Here is a 22,901-nt window from a genome sequence, read left to right as displayed (position 1 = left end):
CTATTGCGGTTATATTACCGGTAGTTTCATTCCAACAAAACAAGCTTATTTTACTACTGTGCAGCAGTGTGTCAGGTAGATAGGAGTAATGGCGAAGTTGAAAGTGCAAAATGGCTGTCGGTGCAATACCCACTTGTCCCGAAGTCCTGGGGTCCGTGCTAATAAGGCCCTATTCAAGGCAGCAAGTTCGTCTAGCTCTCTTCGAGTGGGATTGGGGATTTTCGATTCGTTGCATGTGTTCTAGGTTGGATGCTTCGGGGCAGCAATATTCCGAAAAAGGTAGCCTAGTGTAGACTCAGCAAGAGTATGGTATTATTTCACGGGTGAATTACTTCCCCCACAAGCGTGGTGCTTAATTATCGCATTATCTCTCCATATTTTGCTGGTAGTGAGCAGCGAACTAGATGTTGTTAGCACAAGTCGATATAATTTAAAAAAAAACACAAATTTTGTTGGATATTTGATGAATATTAAACTGTCTTTTTTGAGACGATTGGATATCAAATAAGACTAACAATGATTTTCATCAATTCGATTGTCAAAATTGTTTATTTTCTCTAAGCTGTATTTCTTACCTGAACACTCGTATTCAAGTCTTGGATATTAACCAAAATCTAAAGCAGGTATTAGACGAAGCCAACTTTTGCTATTTTTGGTACGACTTTCATTTGTGCAAAATAAAATCCGTACCAAAAATAGCAAATATTTGCTTCGTGTAATACCCGCTTAATTCACTAAATTTTTTTTTCGGCGTACTTTCAGCACAGCATTTCACAAAATAGGTGTACATATACAAGTACATGTGGAAAATAATTCCATTTTATTCGCCCTTTTCTTCACCAAAATCGAATAGCAAACAATGGAATAGAGTAGGGCAACAACCGAAGCCCCAGAAATACTATTTACTTGACGAAGGCTGCTCGCGGTATGTAGGTAAATATTTGAGTGGAATCTTAATCAAACTAATGATCCCGCTAGTTGTAGTGATAATTTGAAGTGAAATTAGCTCGAAAGTGAAGTTTACCTATCACTTATTCAGTGCAAACATACGACTCGAGAACTCGAGACAGTAGCAGTAGCAGCAGTAGGTACGTGTGTACAGTACGTAATTACGTCATTAACGATGGTAGATATCTGTGTTGTAAAGCAGCTTGACCGTTATCATCACGTCTCTACACGACACAGTCAACTAATTAGAAGAAAGATTATACGTTGCATGTATGTGATATACACATGCATTGCGCTTGGATGACACTCGAGTCTAGCGGTATTGCGGATAGAAATGGTCATAATTGAGGTGTACTGGAAATTGGAGTGTAATTTGATTCCGGCAGCAGTCGTACAAAAAAAAAGCTAAATGAAAGTTGAATCTGAAAAATGCCAAGTCTCGCCGCCATGTTCGGCTGCTGTCACTTCAAACAGACAAATGATCTAATTAGTTTTTCGATTCCATTCGCCGGACACACACCACAAAGAAAAAAAAGAAATGGTATCACTATGAATTGCTTTCCTTCTGGATGAGCTGGATAATGGGAGCACGAATCCAGCCTGCCAAGAGCAATCGGATGGCCAGATTGGCCATACACCAACGTAAAAGCTGTACGGCTATACCGGGTGGTATTGTTATTTGCAGCATCACGAGCAATTAGTGTAAACCCACATTCATTCCGAAGCAAATAGCAAACGATGGCTGGAGCTTTCATTGTGTACACAACTACAAATATATTGTGTTTGTACCGAATAATGGATGGCATTTCATGGATGTCTATTTTAATATAGATGTGTATATATAGAAATAGAGACTAGAGGTTGAAACCTATACTTCTTAATTATTTGCTACAACTTTGACTGAACAATGACTCCGAAACGCTTAGAGAATGCATTCTGGATATGTCTCACAATATTAGAATGGGTGAATGCCACAGTTTATCGGAGATGTATCGAAGCTATCGATTATTGAAACGAATACTTAGTAGCTGAAACCAGCCAGGTTTATGAACATTGATTGCAGAGATTTTATGAAGCTTTATTATTGATTTTATTACAATAAAGTAGACTACATTTTTGTTATAATTTACAGCTTAACTTTGTAAAAAAACAAAAACTCGAAACGGGTAGACAATTATTTTTGAAATCCAATGTAGAAAGATGATACATTTTATAATAAAATGTTTATGTGTTTCTATAATTAGTGATAACCAATATTGGAGAAAAGTGAAAAAATGGAAAACTACGAATTGGCAGATCATAATTTCAATTCCTGCTTATGTTCAGCTCACAATAGTTATGACGCCGATGATTGAATCGATTCATAAAAAAATGACAATTCATTTCGCGCGCTATTTTTTACCAGCTGCCAACACCGTCCGGCGGGAAATTTCCGCTCGGTCAAACGAGTGTTCAGCCGGGCGATAATGAACGCACCTTCCGGCTGGCTGGCATATACATTTCCGACCGAAATGATGACGAACCGGGCGCCATTGATCTGAACAGTGAATCGAAGGCACACTCACCTGGTATGACGATGCAAACCCCAATCAGCAGCCAGCCGGCCAGTGTCGGATTCCGGTGCTGCTGTCGCAGCGGGACCGCGCTGGCACGGGGATTCATTCTGCTGCAAGGGGCACTACACTTGTACGCGACGTTCGCCACTTTTAATTAACTTTCCCGTACGAGATGAGAAAAGGTTCGATTTTTACTGCTGTTTTTTTGGTCGATGGTTCTGTGTTATCTCTTGTTTATATTGCGTTCCACCAGCCTTCTCCCCCGCAGAATTCAATGCTGTTTCGATTCGGAACAGGAAATAGGCGCTGTTCAAATAATTCATTCATTCGATACCGATCGACATTCCGGTTGATCCTGTATTGGAGGTGTGTTTTATTTTTTTCTCTGTTTGTTTGTGTGCATTTTCATGAACCGTGTGTTTTTAACGAACTTCGTCCAGTCCGCGACTGTTGGACTGCTCAACAGTTGAAGTTGCTCTGTTGATTTAGCAATTTACTTGATCGAACTGGTCATTTCGATGAGGATCAATCTTTGCAGAATGATAGTCGAACTGTTCGTAAGTTTTTTCCATCAATTTGGCATATACTTTAGCAGTTACTGATGGAATCCGATCAGCTGTAGCGAACCTATCAGTTCAATCATTTTCAGAAGCACAGGTTAGCAAAGTTTTCCACTACAGTGGAAGGTTCACTGATGTATTTCACGACTGTTTGTCGCTGCTTATCTGAAAAGAAAAAGATATATAAAATAACGTTAGTGAATTATAAATGTTATATAAAAACCGAAACGTCCTTTATAAGGTCCGTTTTCGATACACAAAGTTTTAAAATGTATCACCACAGTTGAGTTTAACCAGTTTTCATTTTTTTCAGGAATGAGTGTTATCCTGCTTGCATTTGTCAAAACGAGTTTTGAATTTCACAAGCCAAAGTGACTGAAAGTGAATCCCATGCTTTCTGTTGGCATAAGAGAGGATGCTACCTTCCAATAGTTTGAAAAAAGTACGATTTTTCCATAGCAACTCAAAGATAAAAATAACTAAGCAACAAAATTATGCAATCAGGAATACGGCGCGTATCTGGAAAAAACAACACTTTATGGGCTCTTCACGTTTTCACTGGTGAACAAACAGACAATCTAATAAACTGCGGATGAGCGAGCAACAGCGAAGCTGCTAAGCAAACCTAACCTAACTTATTTTACGAGGTAGAAAAAAGAGCTTCGCAGTGAAATAGATGTTGTTTTCTATATTGAAAAACCCGACGCTCACCTAAACTAAAGACGACCCGGATTCAAAGTGAACAGCTCGATAGTAAAAAAATATCTGAGAATGTGTGGGGTTCGAAATCATTCGACTCAAAAATTAGCTTCGGTTAAATTTTCGGATTGTCAAATATTTAATACCGTAAACTGGAACCACCATGCAATAATAATGTATCAACTGTATGTTTATATGGAACTGATTTCTTTCAAATTTAAATAGGGTGTTTTCGGTAGTCCATGTCAGTTATTATGTTTTAAATTGTCATCTCATTTGCTTTTTTGGGTTTTATTTGGTTCCCTTCGTCAGTAGCCAAAAGGAAAATAAAGTTTGTGAAAACTCGTTTCAAAGTGAAGGTGTAATTTGCTCCGAAGCAAATTGATTATGTCATTTCTGTAGATGTCTAAGATCTGCCTTTGTATTGTAATATCTTTAGATAATAATACGACCTCTTCGATCTCGATAGCACACATCTGTTCATTCGGTTTCTCAAACTAACTTAAGCGGGGACCCTACTCTGGAAAATCGAAAATAAGTAAATTTTCGTATTTTTTTTGGATATTTACAGTAAAGTGTATTTGGCTGTGTATTAAGGTGCATTTGAAAACACATCTTGCATTTCCTGGATACAAATATGGTGAATATCACGCTGTTGACAGCTTTTCTTTCGAAACCATGTTTTTCTAATGGTGGTACGTTTTTCCCAGCATCTACTGAACCGATTTGGCTGAATTTTTTTTGGCTTGTAGAATTATATAACTTTAAAACGTAAAAAAAAAATGCAAAAATGCAATTTTTTTCATGAAAAATTCATAAAACATTGAAAAATTCAGATATCTAAAAACGGCTATGTAACAAGTTAGATAATCCTTTCTTGCATGCTGAAAAAAATTCAGCCAAGTCGGTTTGATGGATGCTGAGAAAAACATACTACCAGTTGAAAAAACATGGTTTCGTGAAAAACGCTGTCAACAGCGCAATATTTACTTAAATATAGTCCACGACATAGAAAATACATCTTCAAATATAGGGTAGTTTGGGGTAATTTGGACCCCAAACTTGGAAAGTATGACTTTTGTGGGTTGCATGTACTACTTTATCTTTTCCTTGAACTACTAAACCCTACCTAACATAAAAATTTCATGGTTTGCTGTGATAGGTTCACCGCAGTGCCAAGTAAACAAAGAAAACACCAAAAGTTGAATTTGTTGTAAGTTTGACGCTCGTGAATTTAAGGTTTACTGAGAACTTCTCCATTGTTTTCAGTCTCATCAGCTTGGCAGCCGTGTTTGTCTAGTAAAAGGCTACATTTTGATAAAAGATTGCGATAACAAAGTGAAATAAATAGTGGAAGAAATTGCGTTTTTTGTTAGGCGTCCTGTTTGGGGTAAAATGGACGGTTTTTTGGGGTGATATGGTCAGGTAAGTTTGAAGAAAATTTATTTGTCAGGCTGATACCGCGGGCATAAAAAATGGACGTATAGACGGCGATGTACAAAAGATGAACTCTTTTTTTTTTTTTTTTTTTTTTTTTTTGCTTAAGTATTTATGATAAATATTAGTAAATAATGAGTATGTGTGTCCAATCACAAATGGTGACTTCTCAACACTGTTAGAAATTTGTAATTTTATTTGTTAGGATTTGTTTGCTTTCGCAATTAGGACTTATCATTCGTAGGGATTTAAACCTACTTGTCAGAAAAGGGGAAGTTAACGTACAACTAGCTTAATTGCTAACTTATTGGCTATAAAGAGAGCTTATCGTAGCAATTGAGGATTGCAACGATTTTTGTCGAAAATTGTTAATAATTCTATTTGACATAGCTTCTAATGGTTCAACACCAGTAAGTCTATGTAATTCGAGTGTACCAAACCAAGGAGGACGCTTCAAAATCATTTTCAGAATTTTATTCTAAATCCTTTGGAGCGTTTTCTTCCTTGTTGAACAGCAACTTTACCAGATCGGTACAGCATAAAGCATTGCTGGTCTAAAAATTTGTTTGTAAATCAAAAGTTTGTTCTTTAAACAAAGTTTAGAATTCCTGTTGATGAGAGGATATAAACATCTCGTATATTTGATGCACTTGGCTTGTACACTCTCAATGTGCTCTTTGAAAATAAGTTTTTTATCATAAATTAGTCCCAAGTACTTAACCTTGTCGGACCAACTTAAAATAACCCCATTCATATTGACAACGTGATTATTGTTTGGCTTGAGGAAAGAAGCCCTAGGCTTATGCGGAAAAATTATCATTTGAGTTTTAGAAGCATTGGGAGAGATTTTCCACTTTTGCAAGTAGGAAGAAAAAATATCTAAACTTTTCTGCAATCGACTGCATATGACACGAAGACTTTTTCCTTTTACGGAAATGCTTGCGTCATCGCAGAACAATGACTTTGTGCATCCTGGAGGCAAATCAGGAAGATCTGAAGTGAATATGTTGTACAGGACTGGACCCAAGACTGAACCTTGAGGTACACCTGCTCTGACAGGAAATCTATCAGATTTTGAATTCTGATAGACAACCTGCAGAGTTCGATCAGTAAGATAATTTTTTAAAATTTTGATTAGGAAAATTGGAAAATTAAAAGTTTGCAATTTCGCAATCAAACCTTTATGCCAAACACTGTCGAATGCTTTTTCTATGTCTAAAAGAGCAGCTCCAGTGGAATAACCTTCAGATTTGTTAGCTCGTATCATATTAGTAACTCTGAGCAATTGATGAGTTGTGGAATGCCCATGGCGAAATTCAAACTGTTCATTTGCAAAAATTGAATTTTCGTTGATGTGTGACATCATTCTGTTAAGAATAATTCTCTCAAACAGTTTACTTATTGAAGAAAGCAAACTGATTGGTCGATAACTTGAAACTTCAGCTGGGTTCTTATCCGGTTTTAAAACTGGAGTAATTTTTGCATTTTTCCATAATTTGGGAAAATATGCAATTTTGAAGCAGCAATTGAAAATTTTCACTAAAAATTCCATTGTGCTCTCAGGGAGATGTTTGATTAGTATATTAAAGATTCCATCGTCACCAGGTGCTTTCATATTTTTGAAATTTTTAATAATTGATTTAATCTCATTCAAGTTAGTTTCAATTATTTCTGCAGGTAAAAAATTCTGGGAAGAAATTAAATCAAATTGACGTGTGACTTCATTTTCAATTGGACTCACAAAATTCAAATTTGAGTTATGAACACTCTCAAACTGCTGAGCAAGTCTTTGGATACAAGAAAACGTTCACCATCTTTTAAAACTGGAAGAGGCTTTGAAGGTTTCTTAAGAATCTTCGACAGCTTCCAAAATGGTTTTGAATATGGTTTCAATTTTTTAACTTTAGTCTCAAAATTTTTATTTCTCAGAAGAGTAAATCTATGTTTAATCTCTTTCTGTAAATCTTTATAAATAGTTTTGAAAACAGGGTCACGAGAACGTTGATATTGACGTCTGCGGACATTTTTCAAACGAATTAGAAGTTGAAGATTTTCGTCAATTATTGGTGAATCAAATTTCATTTGAGCCTTTGGAAGAGAATAATTCCTGGCATCAACAATTGCACATTTTAATGCTTCCAAAGCGGAATCAATATTCACTTCGTTTTGCAAATCAAGCTCATTATTAAAATTTCTCTCAATATGAGTTTTGTATCTTTCCCAATTAGCCTTGTTATAATTAAAAACAGAGCTCATAGGGTTTAAAACTGATTCATGTGATAAAGAAAAAGTTATTGGAAGATGGTCAGAATCAAAGTCAGCATGTGTGATCAAATCACTACATACATGACTTTGATCTGTTAGCACCAAATCAATTGTTGAAGGGTTTCTTACAGAAGAAAAGCATGTAGGACTATTCGGAGACAAAATAGAATAGTATCCTGAAGAACAATCATTGAATAAAATTTTGCCATTGGAATTACTTTGAGAATTATTCCATGAACGATGTTTAGCGTTAAAATCGCCGATTATGAAAAATTTCGAACGATTTCTGGTGAGTTTTTGTAAATCACCTTTAAAATAATTTTTGAGAATTCGAGTGTATTCTGCTGGATTTATGGAAATAGAGTCTGCAGTTTAAATTGACATTACAGTTCAAGTTTGTATTGTGTGAAGTTGGCATGAAAAAAGAACGATATCATGTGAAAATCGACCGGCAAAATGTGTTTTATTTTTCTGTTTTTTTGTAAGCCAACATCCAACGAAGAAAAAAATGTCAAAGTGTTACGTCATACAGTGGCAAGTGCTATAGTAGATATTGAACGAAGGCGAGAGGAACAGGGTCGAAGAACCTATATAAAGCTGAGTATTCTGCTTTTATTCGTTCAATTATTGTTTCATATAACTAGCGCCAGTTAGAATAAATTGTTTCAATAAGAAAGCGCTAGAAAGATAATTCTAATTGGAAAATTTTGCTGTAACGCATTGTCTGTCTGTAGGGATGTGCGAGTTGTTACGTGTTAATCGATATATCTTCTATATATACACAGAAAAAAAAATATTTTAATTTTAAAAGTTAAATAAATCTACAAGCAGTAAGTGTTATGTTTAGTTTTTGCGTTTCATGCGTCTCGTGGAGCAGTGCACTGACGTCGGCAGGGATACTTTAAACACCCTGCCTGCGTTGTCAATTAGCCGTTTTGAAAATAATTGATCTATTTATTTGTTTATTTTCTTGGTAGATGTCAATCTGGGTGCATTGCTTACAATATGTCGAGATTTATTTTAGCGTGGTTTTGTGGAGTCGTTTCATTTGCTAAAGCTCTGCTTGAATAATCAGAATTGCCCCAATAGGTGAGAGCCTTAAACGCTGGCTCCCACAACACGGAACTGGTAGCATTAGAATATAATTCATAAACTTATCGCGGCCTGACCGAACGGTTACAAACATTTGGCCCAGTTTTATTCCCTTGTTTGATGATTTTTCTAGCTTTTGACAAATAATGAAACACATAGACAATTTTTATTAATTATGTGAAAATCTTGTTGGTTTAGCAACTAAATTTTGATTGCGATTGCTTTGGCATTTTATCAATCAACTTAGAATTCAGTCTTGTTCGATAAGCATATTGCATTTTTTTAAATTTTTGAGCTATGAGTGCATGAAACTTTGCCAGTTTTTATACTCAGTAGGTATCTTAACTTAAATACAAAACAAAAGATTATCGGGGCGAAGCACCGTGTCCTCTTGCGTATGCGTCGGTGAGAGGGAATAAAGCGGTCCTACATAATGCTCCGGTGTAAACGTGTCTTCGGCCTTGGTGAGCTTTGCTCATCTAAGGATTATCGGTGTATTGTGATTTCCGGGATGTACCAAATCATTATTTCGGAGACTGTACGCCCGTCGGTTCTTTTTTAGCACGTTACGATTCAGAATAGGTTTCGTTCGTTCGATAAATATCGTAATTATTCACGACAAAGACAAACCCTGCATGGATGCCAAATCTATTCCTGTTTTGCCGGTTCCCTTTTTTTATAATAAAGCGGGTGTTTTGGCTTTTTCGTCATACCAGTGGTCGGCACGCTCTTATTTGTTTTCGGAGAAGGCAGTTCAGTTTCGTGTGCGGTATTTTGACTGCGCTTAGTGTGACTATCTCAATACAGCGCTCTATCGGTTATTTGAGCTGGGACCAGTAGTTTGCGTAGTTTGCGTTCGGCGTGCGGTTGTTGCGTTTTACGAAATCCATTCGTTTTTAGGTAAATTTGAATTAAGTTCACGGCATTAAACGCAAAGTTTGGTGTGATACAGACTGTTAACGATTAATAGGTTGCCGAAGATAACTAGATCGTGGCGCGGTTCTATTTATATCGTCTCCTGGTGGCTGGCTGCCCAGAGACCGAGAAGTAACCATATCGTGCGCGAATTTGTGTAGAGAAGATCGCACCATCAACCTCGATGGATCCAGATCAATTCCTTTCCACTAACACTAATTCCTTCCTTTGATACTTGTGGATGATGCAGAGGATTCCTCGGTCTCTAGTAGCAACAAGTATTAAACTAACACTCCCGATATCCCTTCCTCTATTGATCTGCATTGGGCGTGGCCAGCTTCGTTATTGACCAGTGAAAAGAAAGATCACCAGAATTTGTACACTGAGAATGGCTTGCTACTCCTAGGCACCATTTTGACGGTTCTTTGTGCAATTTCAGCTGATTCTGGTCAATCGCGGGCAACACACGGGCGATCAAATATGCTATGCTATGCTATGCTATCACCTTTAAAATAATTTTTGAGCTCGCGTGTGCATTGAAATGGTAAATATGCTGCGGCAATAAATAAAATCCCAAGTTCAGTTTGAACTTCAATTCCCAAAGTTTCAATAACTTTCGTCTCAAGATGGGGAAGAGCACGATGTTTGATTCGGCGATGAATAACAATTGCAACTCCACCGCCGGAACCCTGAATCCTATCATATCTATGAACCACGTAATTGGGATCATATTTTAATTTTATGTTAGGTTTCAAAAAAGGTTTCAGTAATAATTGCAATATGCACATTATTTACTGTTAAAAAATTAAAAAGCTCATTCTCATTGGCTTTCAATAAGCGAGCATTCCAATTTAATATTTTAATTGTTTTATTTAAAATCATTGCTAAATTTTAAATTAGAAACAATTTTAATAGTAAAATTTGTGCCTATTTGAATGGCTTCAAACATTGATTTTGCCTGCAACATGGCGTTCATAAGATCGAACATTGCCTGTTGCAAAAAAGAAAGTTTACCTGCCGTAATAGGCCCCAGGCAGTTGACATTAGAAAAAATATTTTCTGCAGCAATATTAGCTGGAGTAATAGGTGTACAATTATTTTCTAGTGTGTTTTGCTTACCCATATTAACGGTCATTTTCGAACTACCAACACTAGGCGGTATAACGTTCGAACTACCTGTAACCTGTGCATAAGTTAAACGGGTATGCAAAGGAGTAGGTAAACTATGCGTCACTGGTACGCTTGGAGAATTTTGTTTTGAAGTTGGTTTTAATTGAGAAATTGAATTTTGTTTACCTTGCCTTGCCTTAACAATTGCTAAACGGACTGGGCATTGATAAAAATTCGACATATGGTTGCCGTTACAATTCGCACAGCGAAAATTTTTACTCTCTTTCACAGGACATGTGTCCTTTGTGTGAGAAGAGTCTCCACAAATGAGGCATTTTTGGTCCATGTTACAGAACTTTGAACCATGGCCATAACGTTGGCAAATACGGCATTGGGTGATATGTTTTTCACCTCCGCCAAACTTTCGATATAATTCCCATTTTACACGCACGTTATATAAAGCATGTGCTTTTTCAAAAAATTTTAAGGTATTAACCTCACTGCGGTTAAAATGAATTAAATAATTTACAAGGGAAATTCCAGTTCGCTGACTGTTTTCGCCTCGTGATTTTTGTTTCATTAGAATTACTTGGGTAGGGGCTATGCCAAGTAATTCTGTTAAAGTAAGTTTGATCTCATCAACGGTTTGATCGTTGGTGAGACCTTTCAAGACAACCTTGAACGGCTTGGCGTTCTTGGTGTCATATGTAAAAAATTTGTACATCTTGTCAGTTAAATACTGAACAAGACGATCACGACCCTTAAAAGATGAACTCTAAAAAGTATTGCAGGTAATCCGGAATAAATTATCTGTACATGAAGTGTTTTCAACTGTGCGCGGATTTCTGAACAAAGGTGGAAAAAACTTAAGTCTTTTTAAAATTATTGAAAATGATGTATAATGCCAATTTTGGAGTGCTGAACACATTTCTGATGTCAGAAAATGTTATTCACCTAAAATGCCGCTAAACCTTTCTTATTGTCAGATTTATCTTTTGTTCAGATCATGCTCAACATTTGTATACTTGTTAGTTTAAAATAGTTTATTTGACAATTTGTATACTTGTTCTTTATCGATGAACTTTATACCCGTATTATTTTGTTTGGTCCTTAGGGTGATCCTTTTTGAATTAGGAAAGATTGCCAAAAATCGACAATCTTTTTCAAAAATTTGTAACCTTTGAGCAAAAGCTTTCATTTCTTGAGCCGATTTAAAGATTTAATAGAAAATTTAAAATATTTGATAGGCCTTTCAATGAATAAAAACGAATCGTACGTCAAAGTACATTCGTTATATATTTTTCCGTTTCACGGATTCGGGATTACCGGATTTGGAGTGACGATATGCAAACCGAGCTCCAAAAATTCTAAAAGTACGGTAAATTTCCCATAGGCTGTTGATTATCTGATCATTCCTAACTGTTTCACAAGACTGTAAGGTACACCTGAGTTCTGAAATACACGGTTTTTGGCTTTCCGGCAAAATGTTTTAAACTTGATTTAAAAACTGGTTGTATTTTTGGTAAACGTTGGAAAATAAAAAAAATACATAAGCATCCCATCAAAACAAACTTGTTGATCCAAAATTAGATAAACATTGAGGGAGTTACAAGCATTCGAAATTAAGTTTAAAATAGCGATTTTCGAACATAAAAATCATTGAAATTGCCTGGCACAGCAACATTCAAAGTGCTGCCAAAAATTGGTATGTCATCCGGTTCTCATGGAACTTTGGGTAAAGAAATATATCACATGCATTTACAATCACACTGACGTACATACACACACATACACATACATACACACACATACACACACAAACACACTCATACACACATACACACACACTCACATGGGTCGCGCGCGCTAATGATTGGAAAAGGGTATTTTTTTTTGGCCTATGGTGGAATCACTGTCCAATGCCCAAGAATTGCAATTATCATTCCGTATGCTTCATATCACCTTCTACTGTGTAACAAGCAATCATTAATACTATAATACTCACATTTTTTGCTCTGTCCACATCACCCCAAACACTGTCCATACTACCCCAATAGCTGTCCATTTTCACCCCAAACGATTTTTTATGTCCGAAAATCATTATTTTTAGTTTCGTTATTTTTTTGTTCTTTTGACTTCAATGTAATGATTTTTTTTGTGTAAAAACATAGCAAACAGGTCAATATTACTATAATACATTACGTTTATGGGATAGAAAACACAGCCTACAAAATAACAGGAATTTTTCTTAGGGGGTCCAAATTACCCCAAACTACCCTACCTTAATCAATAGCCAAAATACCCGAACCCTTCACCTTTGTCTAAACATCCGAAAAAATATCACGAAAATTTATTATTTTTCATCCTTCCAGAGCGGAATCCCCCCCCCCCTCCTTAACGACACAAAAATAGATACAAGAAAAGAATTCGGCGTCAGCACATGTACGCGCTACTCTGAAATCGGTGAAATTGTCATAAGTGGAATAGTAGAAGAAGAGTCAAATTACATCCGGGCAAGGTTAGAAATTATCACTCGTGCTCATTTTTTTTTCGCATGCCGATAGTTCATTTACTAAGCACAATTCTGAACAACTTCGTATAACGAACGTGAGGTGCTCAAGTAGTACTACAACATTGTCGAAGAGAGTGTTGCTCGTACTCAAACACCGGAGCTACGAGAGCGCATTCTTACAAATTATCGCGAAAATTTTCTTAAATGTGCTCTCATGGTCCCGGTGTTTGAGTACGAGTAATACTCTCTCCGACAAAGTTGTAGTACTACTTGAGAACTTTAAGTTCGTCATACAAAGTTGTCCAAAAATGTGCTTATTAAATGAGATGTCGGTTTGCTAAAATATGAGCGTGAGTGATGATTTTCATCCTTGCATCCGGGCATGAGTTTTGGTGACGATGACATGCGTCATCGTTTAGTGGTAAGAGTGTTTGTTGCAGTTGATTAAGTTATGTGGAATTTAAAGGTCTTAGGAATAGCAATAAATTCTCGATTTACATGACACTCTAAATATGCAGTATGGGACTAACGATTTGTAATGTTAGAGCGCCTGATTTTGTCAGGAATGATGATGCAAAGATTTCTGCGGAAGGCCTTTGACTTTGAACATGTGCAAATGATTTTTAAGGTTTATGGATGGCATGTGTATTTAAAGCTATTGAAGCTCTCTATATTACTATCTAGAGTGTTAATGTACTACACCTTCCCCCTTTTGGAGAATGCTGAAATGAAATGTAGTCGTTCTTTGTGAGCTTCTCTCCAAACCCTTTTACAGTTTTGATAAAATTAATTTTTTTCTATGTTTATTTCCTTTTTTTAATTTTGATTCCTTCAAGGTCTCTGTACTTGAATATGCAATTTGGTTCATCAATATCGATTACAATAAACGGACTTATGTAAACTGGGTCCATTTTTTCCATTTCCATTGATGAAATACACTAAGGTCGCTTTTTACGCAGGTTTTTTACGCGGCTTTTCTACGCGGATTACGGAATTTACGCGGTTTTTTACGAGGATTCCGGAATTTACGCGTTTTTTACGCGGATTCCGGAATTAACGCGGGACTTTTTTTATACGCGGATTTCAGAATTTCCTCACTTGGATTGCGGAATTTACGTGGTTTTTTTACGTGTATTCTGGAATTTGCTCGTTTTTTTTACGCGGATTCCGGAATTTACGCGGTTTTTTTCATGCGGCACGGATCTCCCGCGTAAAAAGCGACTTTAGTTTATACAATATTCCCCATTTTTAAATTCGAAGGTTTTTCTTGTCTATTACATACTTCTTGTTTGTTTTCTTTCTGTTGGAGTAAATTACTTTCAGTATTTATGTTTGTGTTTTGCATCCTGTATATTATATTTTGAAATTCTTGGTTCTGATCGTAAATTGATTGAGAAATTGCAATGTTACATGTCATATACTTTAATAAATAGAGCATTTTTGGTTAAATGCATTTTTGTTTAAGAAAAATAAGTGGAGTTTTGAATGAATTCATACGAACAAGAAAATTTCCATATTCTAGGTAAAATAACGTGTCTTGAGTTACTTGGCGAAATGAAAGCTAGGTAAATTAAACCCGGTCAACAATACATACGACCTACATACGACGAAGCCGGCGAAAAACGAAAACGTGGAACTAACACATCTCTTTGAATTTCATTAAAATAATAACTTTTTTATGAACAAATTTAAAAGAAGATCAAATTTTACTAATAGCTGAAACTAACTCAAAAAAATGTGTGTGTGTGTGTGTGTTTTTTTTTTAATTCAATCGCTCTTTTCGTTCCCCTTTTGCTATCGCTTTGAGTGCCGTTGGTGATTGTGGACTAACCACTGCAAATGAATTTCATTCCTGCTCTCGCTCATACCGCCCTCGTTGAGTCAGAACTGTCAACTTTCGTTCGCTCAATTCGCTAGCTCTCGCGAATCGATTACACACAGAAAACAGTGCGTAGCAAATCGCTTAGCTAAAGAATTTCTGCGCCTAGAGAGAAAAAAGAGATGCTAGCGGAAGAAAGAATAACACTGGTCGACAAAAACAAGTTGTTGTTCTAACAAGATTATAGCTTTTTAACCATTCCTGTCAATTTTTGTACCCCTTGTGAATGTAGAAGTGCGTCAAAGGCCGTAGAGTGATTGCTCGCTGGGTTCGTCGCTTCTACGTTTGGCTCTGAGGAAAACTTATTTAAGTCTCTGCAAAGTTATCTTTGCTAGGGGCATCAAAATTGACAGGAATGGTTGAATAGCTATAATCTTTCAGTTTTTTTTTTCAGTTTGAGCTTTAGGGTAAAACATATGTTGACCAGAGTAATAAAGGGAAATGAGTAAAGAAAACGGCCTTGAAAGACAAAAGTGGTTGATAGAAGGCATAGATATAGAAAAGCAATAAATAGTTAAAAAAGAAAATATGATGAAAAAAATAATAATACAGTCATACCTATATATAAGACAACTTTATTTTTATTTTCGATACGTTATATCGAAGCAAAAAATATTTTGTTTTTAATTTATGCAAGAATGTTAATGGTTACTCAAAGATGCGCTAAAACCCATTTTCCCATCACCTATCAGTGTTTTTAAACCATTCTGCCAATTTGGACAATTTTCAACAAGCAAATTTTTTTTTTAATTGGTGCAAGACTGTTGATAGTTACTCAAAGATGCGCGAAACCTATTTCCAATCACCTATCAGTGTTTTTCAACCTTCCTTATGTCCATTTAGAGAAAATTTCAACAAGCAAAAAAAATGTTTTTTTCTAATTGATGCAAGACTGTGGATTGTTACTATAGAATGCCTGAAAACCTATTTCCCATCACCTCTTAGTATTTTCAAACCTTTCTTATGCCCATTTAGGACAATTGTCGCATTGGTTTTAATGGATTCAAAACTTACTACAAACATTTTTTTTAAGCAATTTATACCCCAAAAACAGTTGCTGTATCATTTCAATACATCTTAAAAAGTTACGTTATATCGAGGTAAAAGTTACGTGATATCGAGTTACGTTATATCGAGGTATGACTGTAAAACCAAAATATGGAGAAAAAATAATATGTGAGTAAACATTATAAAAAATTTAGTATAAAAAGTAATGTCAAAAAAAAGAAAAAGAAGAACTGTATCCAGCAGTACAGAAGCAAATAAAGAGAGAAAAAAATTAAAATAAAGAGAGCGAAGACAAAATAAAGAATGTATGGAAATCAAATAACAAAAAGATAAAACAGAATTAAAAAGTGAAAAAAAAAGAGTTTACTTATAAAGAAACCAAAAAAATAATAACGAAACACTGAAAATGAAAATTAAAAAACGAAGCAGAAATGAGAAAACAGAGGGAAAAGAAGGAATGTTTTTGTGTCTACCGCAGAGTTTTATTGTTACGTGTTTCAATGAAATCCCTTTTGGCTTCACATAAGAGAAGTGAAATAAAGAAGCAAAACAATGAAAAGTTGGAATAAGAATGAAACAAATGAAAATAAGAAGAAGGTAGTGAGAAATTTATGCGGCACAAAAGAAATGTGGAAAAATAGAGAAAAATATAAAAGAAAAATCTGGAAATATGAGAACAAAAGAATGTAAGGAAGAAAAAAGAAAGGAGAAGAGAAGAAAAGATAAACTAAACAAAAATGCCTAGAAAGTGAGCGTACTTTTAGAGATAGAGAGAATAAAAAGATCGAAAACAGATAGATAATTTCACAAAAAAAAAGAATAGGAAGAGACAAAAAATGTATAAACGAGTTTGCAAAGAAATAGAAAACATGTGCTAAATTTAAATAAAGAAATAGTTAGGAAAGTGTAAAATTTGGGAAAAATAAGTCAATGAATGTGTAAAAAATAAGAGTGCAAGGATTAAAGGGAAGAAGCTGTAAAACACTAAAGAAACGAAAAACAAAATAAAACAATGAACACAAAAAAACAGCTAAAGAGAGATATGGAAGAAACGAAAAAGGTAGAAAAGCAGCATGGGAAGAAATTGAAGAAAAGAAGGAGAAAGGTAAGAAACGAGAGAGAACCTCGTCAAGAATATACAAAAGTGTCATCTTATTTCAAGAAAATTGTACAAAAACAGTGAAAAAGGAGATGAAAGATTAAGCAAACCTAACGAAAGCAAAATCGGAGAGAGAAAAGAAAGTAAAATATGAATAAAAGAGGAAGAGAAACGAGGGCAACAGAGAGATAGAAGAATGAAAAGATTGAAAAATATTAAAAATAAAAAAGGTTAAGAAAAATTCAAGGAAAATGAACGAGTTAGGAAAAGCAAAATAATGAAAAAAAAACAAAAGAGAGAACACCAAAAATAGGAAGAAAAAACTAAAAACAAAAATTGGAGAAACGGGTAAACAAAGAAATAGTAAACATTTGATGATGCACTTAAATAAAAAAATAGTGTAAAAAGTGAACAATGTGAAAAAGGGGAATAAATGCGTACAAAATGAGAAACCTACAATGGTAGGGATAAAGGTGTAAAAAAAATAACAAAATACAACATAAAAACAAAAGCCAGATAGAGGGAGTTACGAGAGAAAAGAAATATGTAGAAAAAAATGTAGTATGGGAAGATATTTTTGAGAGGAAGGAGAAAGGCAAGAAAAAAGAAAGAAAGTGGAAATGAAAATTCAATAAAAAGTCATCTATTATTCCACGGAAATTGTACAGTGAAGAAAAGATAAAGAGAATTTTCATGTAAGCAAAAACAGATGAATGATAATGAAAAAGGAAATCGAAAGAGAGGAAATAGGAAGAAGATAGAAAAATCAAAAAATAAAGGAGGTCGAGAAAATCAAGGAAAATGAACAAAAACACAAGAGAGAAAAGAACTTGAAAATAGCAGGACTTAAGCAGGGGACTTAAGAAAATAAGAAGTGGTCAGGGAAAAAGATGGACAAAACAAACATATTATTAAAGAAACAAGCGCTAAAGAGGGAAGAGAGCGGTGGTAAAAACATAACCGGATTTAGCGGGGGTCCAGGGGAGCCATGGCTAGGGGAGAGTTCGAGTCCCTGATCTCCAGGAGGTTAAAGAGAAGATCGGCCGGCTGGAAAACAACGGGAGGCATTTTTCGGCGTTACTGGGCTCAATTCGGGATCATTTTCTATTGCGGTCTTTTCTGGTTTTTAGAATCACTTTTTGCGATTCCGAGCTAAATTTGGGATCATTTTCTATTTCGGGCTTCTCTGGCTGGAGCTGATTAACATCCCAGCGAGCTGTAGAAACACAGTGGAGAATCACTGGCTACGGCGCTACACTGGGTTATTGCCAAGATTTGTGAGGAAGGGATATTAACGGAGGAGTGGATGGAGGGGATGTACAGTGTGCCCCATCTACAAGAAGGGTGACAAGCTGGATTGCTGCTCTCAAATTCTTTGCCGTCGACTAGCACCGTTTGCGAGGGAGTTAGTGGGGCAATACCAAGCTGGCTTTTTTTATTTTTTTTTTAATTATAGACGCTTTAACCTTAAGGGTCATTCGCGTCTTAAAGCGGGATTTATGAGAGCCCGCGCCACCACGGCCTAGGTATTTGCGGCACGGCAAGTTCTACAGAAATGCCTTGAGTATAACGTGCCCACACAGTTCGTGTACCTGGGCTCACTGGTGACTGCTGACAACGACACTAGTAGAGAAATTCATCTACGCCCTATGGCAGGCAATCGTGCCTGCTCTAGAGTCCGAAGGACGCCCTGCCCGATATAATCTGTCCCTGCACGATGTTGACCATCTACAAAACACTGATCTGACCGGTAGTCGTTAACGGCCACGAAACCTGGACTATGCTTGTGGAGGACCGACGCGCCCTTGGGGTTATCAAACGGAAAATGCTGCATACTATCTGTGGTGGAGTGCAGATGAAAGATGGATCATGGCGGAGGTGAATGAGCCACGAGTTGTATTAGTCGCTGCGAGAACCACTCATCATTCATACGGCGAAAATCGGGAGACTGCGGTGGGCTGGGCATGTCGTAAGGATGTCGGACGAGAGCCCGGTGAAAATGTTTCTCGAAAACGACCCGACTGAAATGCGGCGACTAGACGCACAGCGAGCAAGCTGGCTCAATCGAATGGAAGACGACCTACGGAGCCTCCGCAGATAACATGGCTGGCGAGCTGCAGCCATGTTGTCTGCGGAAGACTGAATTGAATGGAGACGACTTCTTCGAAAAGCAAGGGACACTTTGGCCTGGAGCTGATTGGTAAGGTAAGTAAGAAGTGAGAAATCGATATCGAACGGGGTTGGCTGTATTCTTAAGAGAATGCAAAATACGTATACTAAAAAAGGATTCAATTTCTTTCAGAAAATTTATTTGTTTCGAGAAACACGGTTCATGTTTCGATTGTGCGGAGGATAACAATTGACTATTAAGGAATAGAACTGGTATTTAAAGCACTGTTTCAGTACTGTCTTCGCAAAGGCTTCAAAATTTTCTGCATTATGATATTTAGGGTGAGGCTGGTAGCTAAGGGTATTGCTAATATATATTTTTCTGTGTTTTCTATGAAAATTTTCCCAATGAGGTATTTTTTTAACCGCTGCAATTAATTTAAATTGAGCTCAGCTTGATTAATTTCTACTCAACTTTTTCGTAAGTTGATCCCTAAGAAGATTTGCCATTGTCATGTCGGAAATTCGAGACATTAGTGTTCAAAAATTTTCAGTTCAAGAGAGCCTATGTGCATATCAAAAAGATAGTTTTTCGTTACACTTTCCACAATATGTCACGATTAAGATTCTTGAAAGACAAGTTTAGTTCATATTTATGGTACGACTGTGCTAACTTTCAGTTGAAGACTAGACAGAAAGCTGTTTTAGAGGCTGCCCAGTTAAATCAACTGACAGTCGCATCGTTGAATATGAATCAATGAATGCATATCCAGTATATATGGCCATAACCGTTTGCCCATAATTACAGCTTTTTATAAGTGATTGTGAGCAATTCTACAATATCGCCCGTGAGGCTCCGTTTTACAGTTTCCTTTTAACCCGAAATTAGCTGCATCCGCTCCTCCTTGGTCTGCTCAATATGGACACGTGAAAATTGTGCCGGTCACGAAATCCCAAATGAGGCCAAACGAAAAAGGGTACAATTGTGTTGTACATTCACTAAACATTATTGTGGCATGCCGCTGGCGTTCGAGCACCGCAAATACCATCCCATCTATAGAAATCCCTTCCCCAGCAAACGGACGACGACGACGACGCTTGCCGTAAAAGCTGCGGAAAAGTAGTATATTCTTTCTCAAATTGTTTACGGGTTTATTTGCTGCACCCTAAACAAGAGCTCCTTCGTTCGGACTGGCGGGCTAGCCAAGCTCTGAGTTTACTTATTCGTCGAAAGAGGTACCATTAGAGAAGCAGACTCGTAAAAACAATTACATGTTTGTGATTTTACGAGCAATTTCTCCTAGGGAATGTTTTGGAAACAATTCGCCTTCGTCAGTCTTGCTTGTCTGTCCCATTCGCCATTCGTGTAAGTTTCCGTTTCCTTCGAATCTCTCGAGGCATCGCATTGAATTTGTAATCCGCTTCTAGGACGTTGGGCACACCAGTTGAATTTATTTTATTATCAAGTTAGGGGCAACGAAGGGATGGCATTTAAGTTATTGACGAATTAACTGAGCCGGTTCAGATATTGTTTATGTAATTCTGAAATTATATTCTTTGCGCATTGGTTTCTCAAATTCGTTTCCCTCCATCACCGCCAGAGCTTTTCTCTATCAAGCTTATTAATCGTGCCTCTTTTTTGCCATCGACAGATCAAACGATGCCCTCCTACTGGTTTCCCGATGAATTCCACCAGAAGAAGCATTCATCCGTTCATGCATTGCTCCTCTTCGTTCAGTGTTCACGTTCTGTGGTGTATCCAGCATCGGCCGAAAGCTCAGATAACGTGCCTTGTCAAATTACCAGACATCCGTCAAAGTATACGACCAGCCGTACAGTCAGCCCGGTCTGAAGCTGAGTCAAACCAGGCAGTCATATCTGTACTGTGTCAGATAGGCATCAGATACCAGCGCGGTGTTTTTGTCCACTTTGAGACCGCAAAATATGAGGTTTTTCTCTCCATCGGTGTGGCGTGGAGTCGCGAAACTAGTGCGACCGTACGAGTAAATATCAATCCCCATTTTTATATTTACATGAAAATGCCGGAGGGACTCATCCATAGTAACAGACAACGGCACACTGTACGCGGCTTTTCCGGCATCAGCTTCGATGATTTGTGACAAGACCGATGCCTGCGCCTGCCGGTTGGTGATTTTTCACTTCCATGTGAGAATCCCTAGAAGCGTTGAGTTGGGTTTAGCTAGAATCCAGTTCATTGAGGCAATTTGTTATAATGTTACTGGGGTGTTGATATCTTTTATTAGTTTGATTTTTTTTTTCTACTTTTTTCCCAAGCGATCGTGATTTACTTAACTCAACTGGATTTTTTAGCTTGATTCAACCCCAGTATTCGATTACTTTTTTTATTTGTTATGTTCCTTAGTTTTTACTGCTTACGGGTTCATCGGCTTTATTAGTTTCGTTAAATATTTTGAAATTCTTAAGTTTTAGTGAAGCTTCTGCAACTTCAAAAGATTCCTGTTTTTAGATTTCGGTTTTCAGTTTTTTGTTCTCTTTTTCCTGACTTTCTCTAACTTAATAAAAGAACCAAATCAGAACTGAACCCCAACACGACTGCTCAATATGCACGCGAATGCGTTGTTTGCAGAGACGGATGTTAATTGCTGACAGCTAGGAAAAGTTCGCAAAAACTGCAGCACCTAATTTTACGCTTCACTCTACCCGAGCGACACGGTTTGCTCGGAAGCATATCAACTATCCGGAAAGGTACAAAATACAAAATGAAAAGCTTCGAATCATCGTAGTCGTCTTTTTTCCCCTCTTTGTTTCCAAGCAAACATTTGCATATATTCAGTGGCATCCTCGTATAAGTATACACTCGGTTCGGACGAAAACAGGTGACGTAGACAGGGTAGGGACGGCGGCGAGGTGGACGTGGTTGACGGGCGGTTACCGTGCCGTGTACCTCTGCGGGTGACGATGAGCAATCCAAAACTGCAATGCTCCCACTCGGGTATGCAGGACGAACTTTCATATCCATTCATGACATTCACCTCGGTGTACAATCCCGGTTCTCGATGGCGGCAGAGAAAGTGACTGAGCAAACAAGACTTTTCCTGTGTGTGTATGTGAAAGGGTTATTTGCATAGTTGTGGAAGATTGTGTGTGGAATGTTTTGGGCCAATGTAGAAGCGTGCCAAGTAAGCGGATACCAACGGTTATGGAAAGAGAGAGAAAGAGAGTGGATACATGCAGGATGGAGCGCTTTTAGGGAACGTGTGTTTACGATGTTGGAACGAGTCGGAATGGGATTTTTGATTTGGATTTACGATGCATGGTTTCAAACTGGAAAGTTGTGCCAAATCGTTATTGACTTTCGAGAGCAGATGGAAAACAGGAAGTTATTTGGAAACTCGGCGATCATATCATGCTTTGCTTTTAAGCAGAGCTCTAAAAAGGTGATGTTAATTACCCTAGATAAGGTACTTCAGAGCAAGTTGCCGAGTCGATAGGGAAGCAAAAAGTTTCACCGTAACTGATGTGTTATCATAACCCTTCCCTTTTTAGAATGCATAGCGTGTTTAAAACACTGTTTGTTAGCTAGATAAATTAATTTTTATCAATAATTTTAGAAATTATATAGCATCAGATTCAAAATTTATTAATTTAAAACCTTTTTAAAAAGGCCTTTCAACAGGTACTGTAGTATCTCAGACAGGCTTGTTGTTACTTCAGAGAATCACTTGTTGTA

At 37.0% G+C, this 22,901-nt stretch overlaps 1 protein-coding gene across 1 annotated transcript in view; it reads right to left on the bottom strand.

Annotated features, from left to right (window-relative positions):
* Positions 1-22,901, bottom strand: part of LOC129727833 (uncharacterized) — a 303,501-nt gene that overhangs the window by 249,931 nt on the left and 30,669 nt on the right. The window contains exon 2 of the mRNA XM_055686045.1: positions 2,514-3,229. Coding sequence (XP_055542020.1) covers positions 2,514-2,610 — 97 coding nt within the window. The 5' untranslated portion in view covers positions 2,611-3,229. The remainder of the gene's footprint in view (positions 1-2,513; positions 3,230-22,901) is intronic.

This window comes from Wyeomyia smithii, chromosome 3 (assembly GCF_029784165.1).
Source record: "Wyeomyia smithii strain HCP4-BCI-WySm-NY-G18 chromosome 3, ASM2978416v1, whole genome shotgun sequence".
Lineage (NCBI taxonomy): Eukaryota > Metazoa > Arthropoda > Insecta > Diptera > Culicidae > Wyeomyia > Wyeomyia smithii.
Note: the sequence above shows the minus strand (reverse complement) of the source record. Positions and strands in the feature narration are given on the sequence as shown.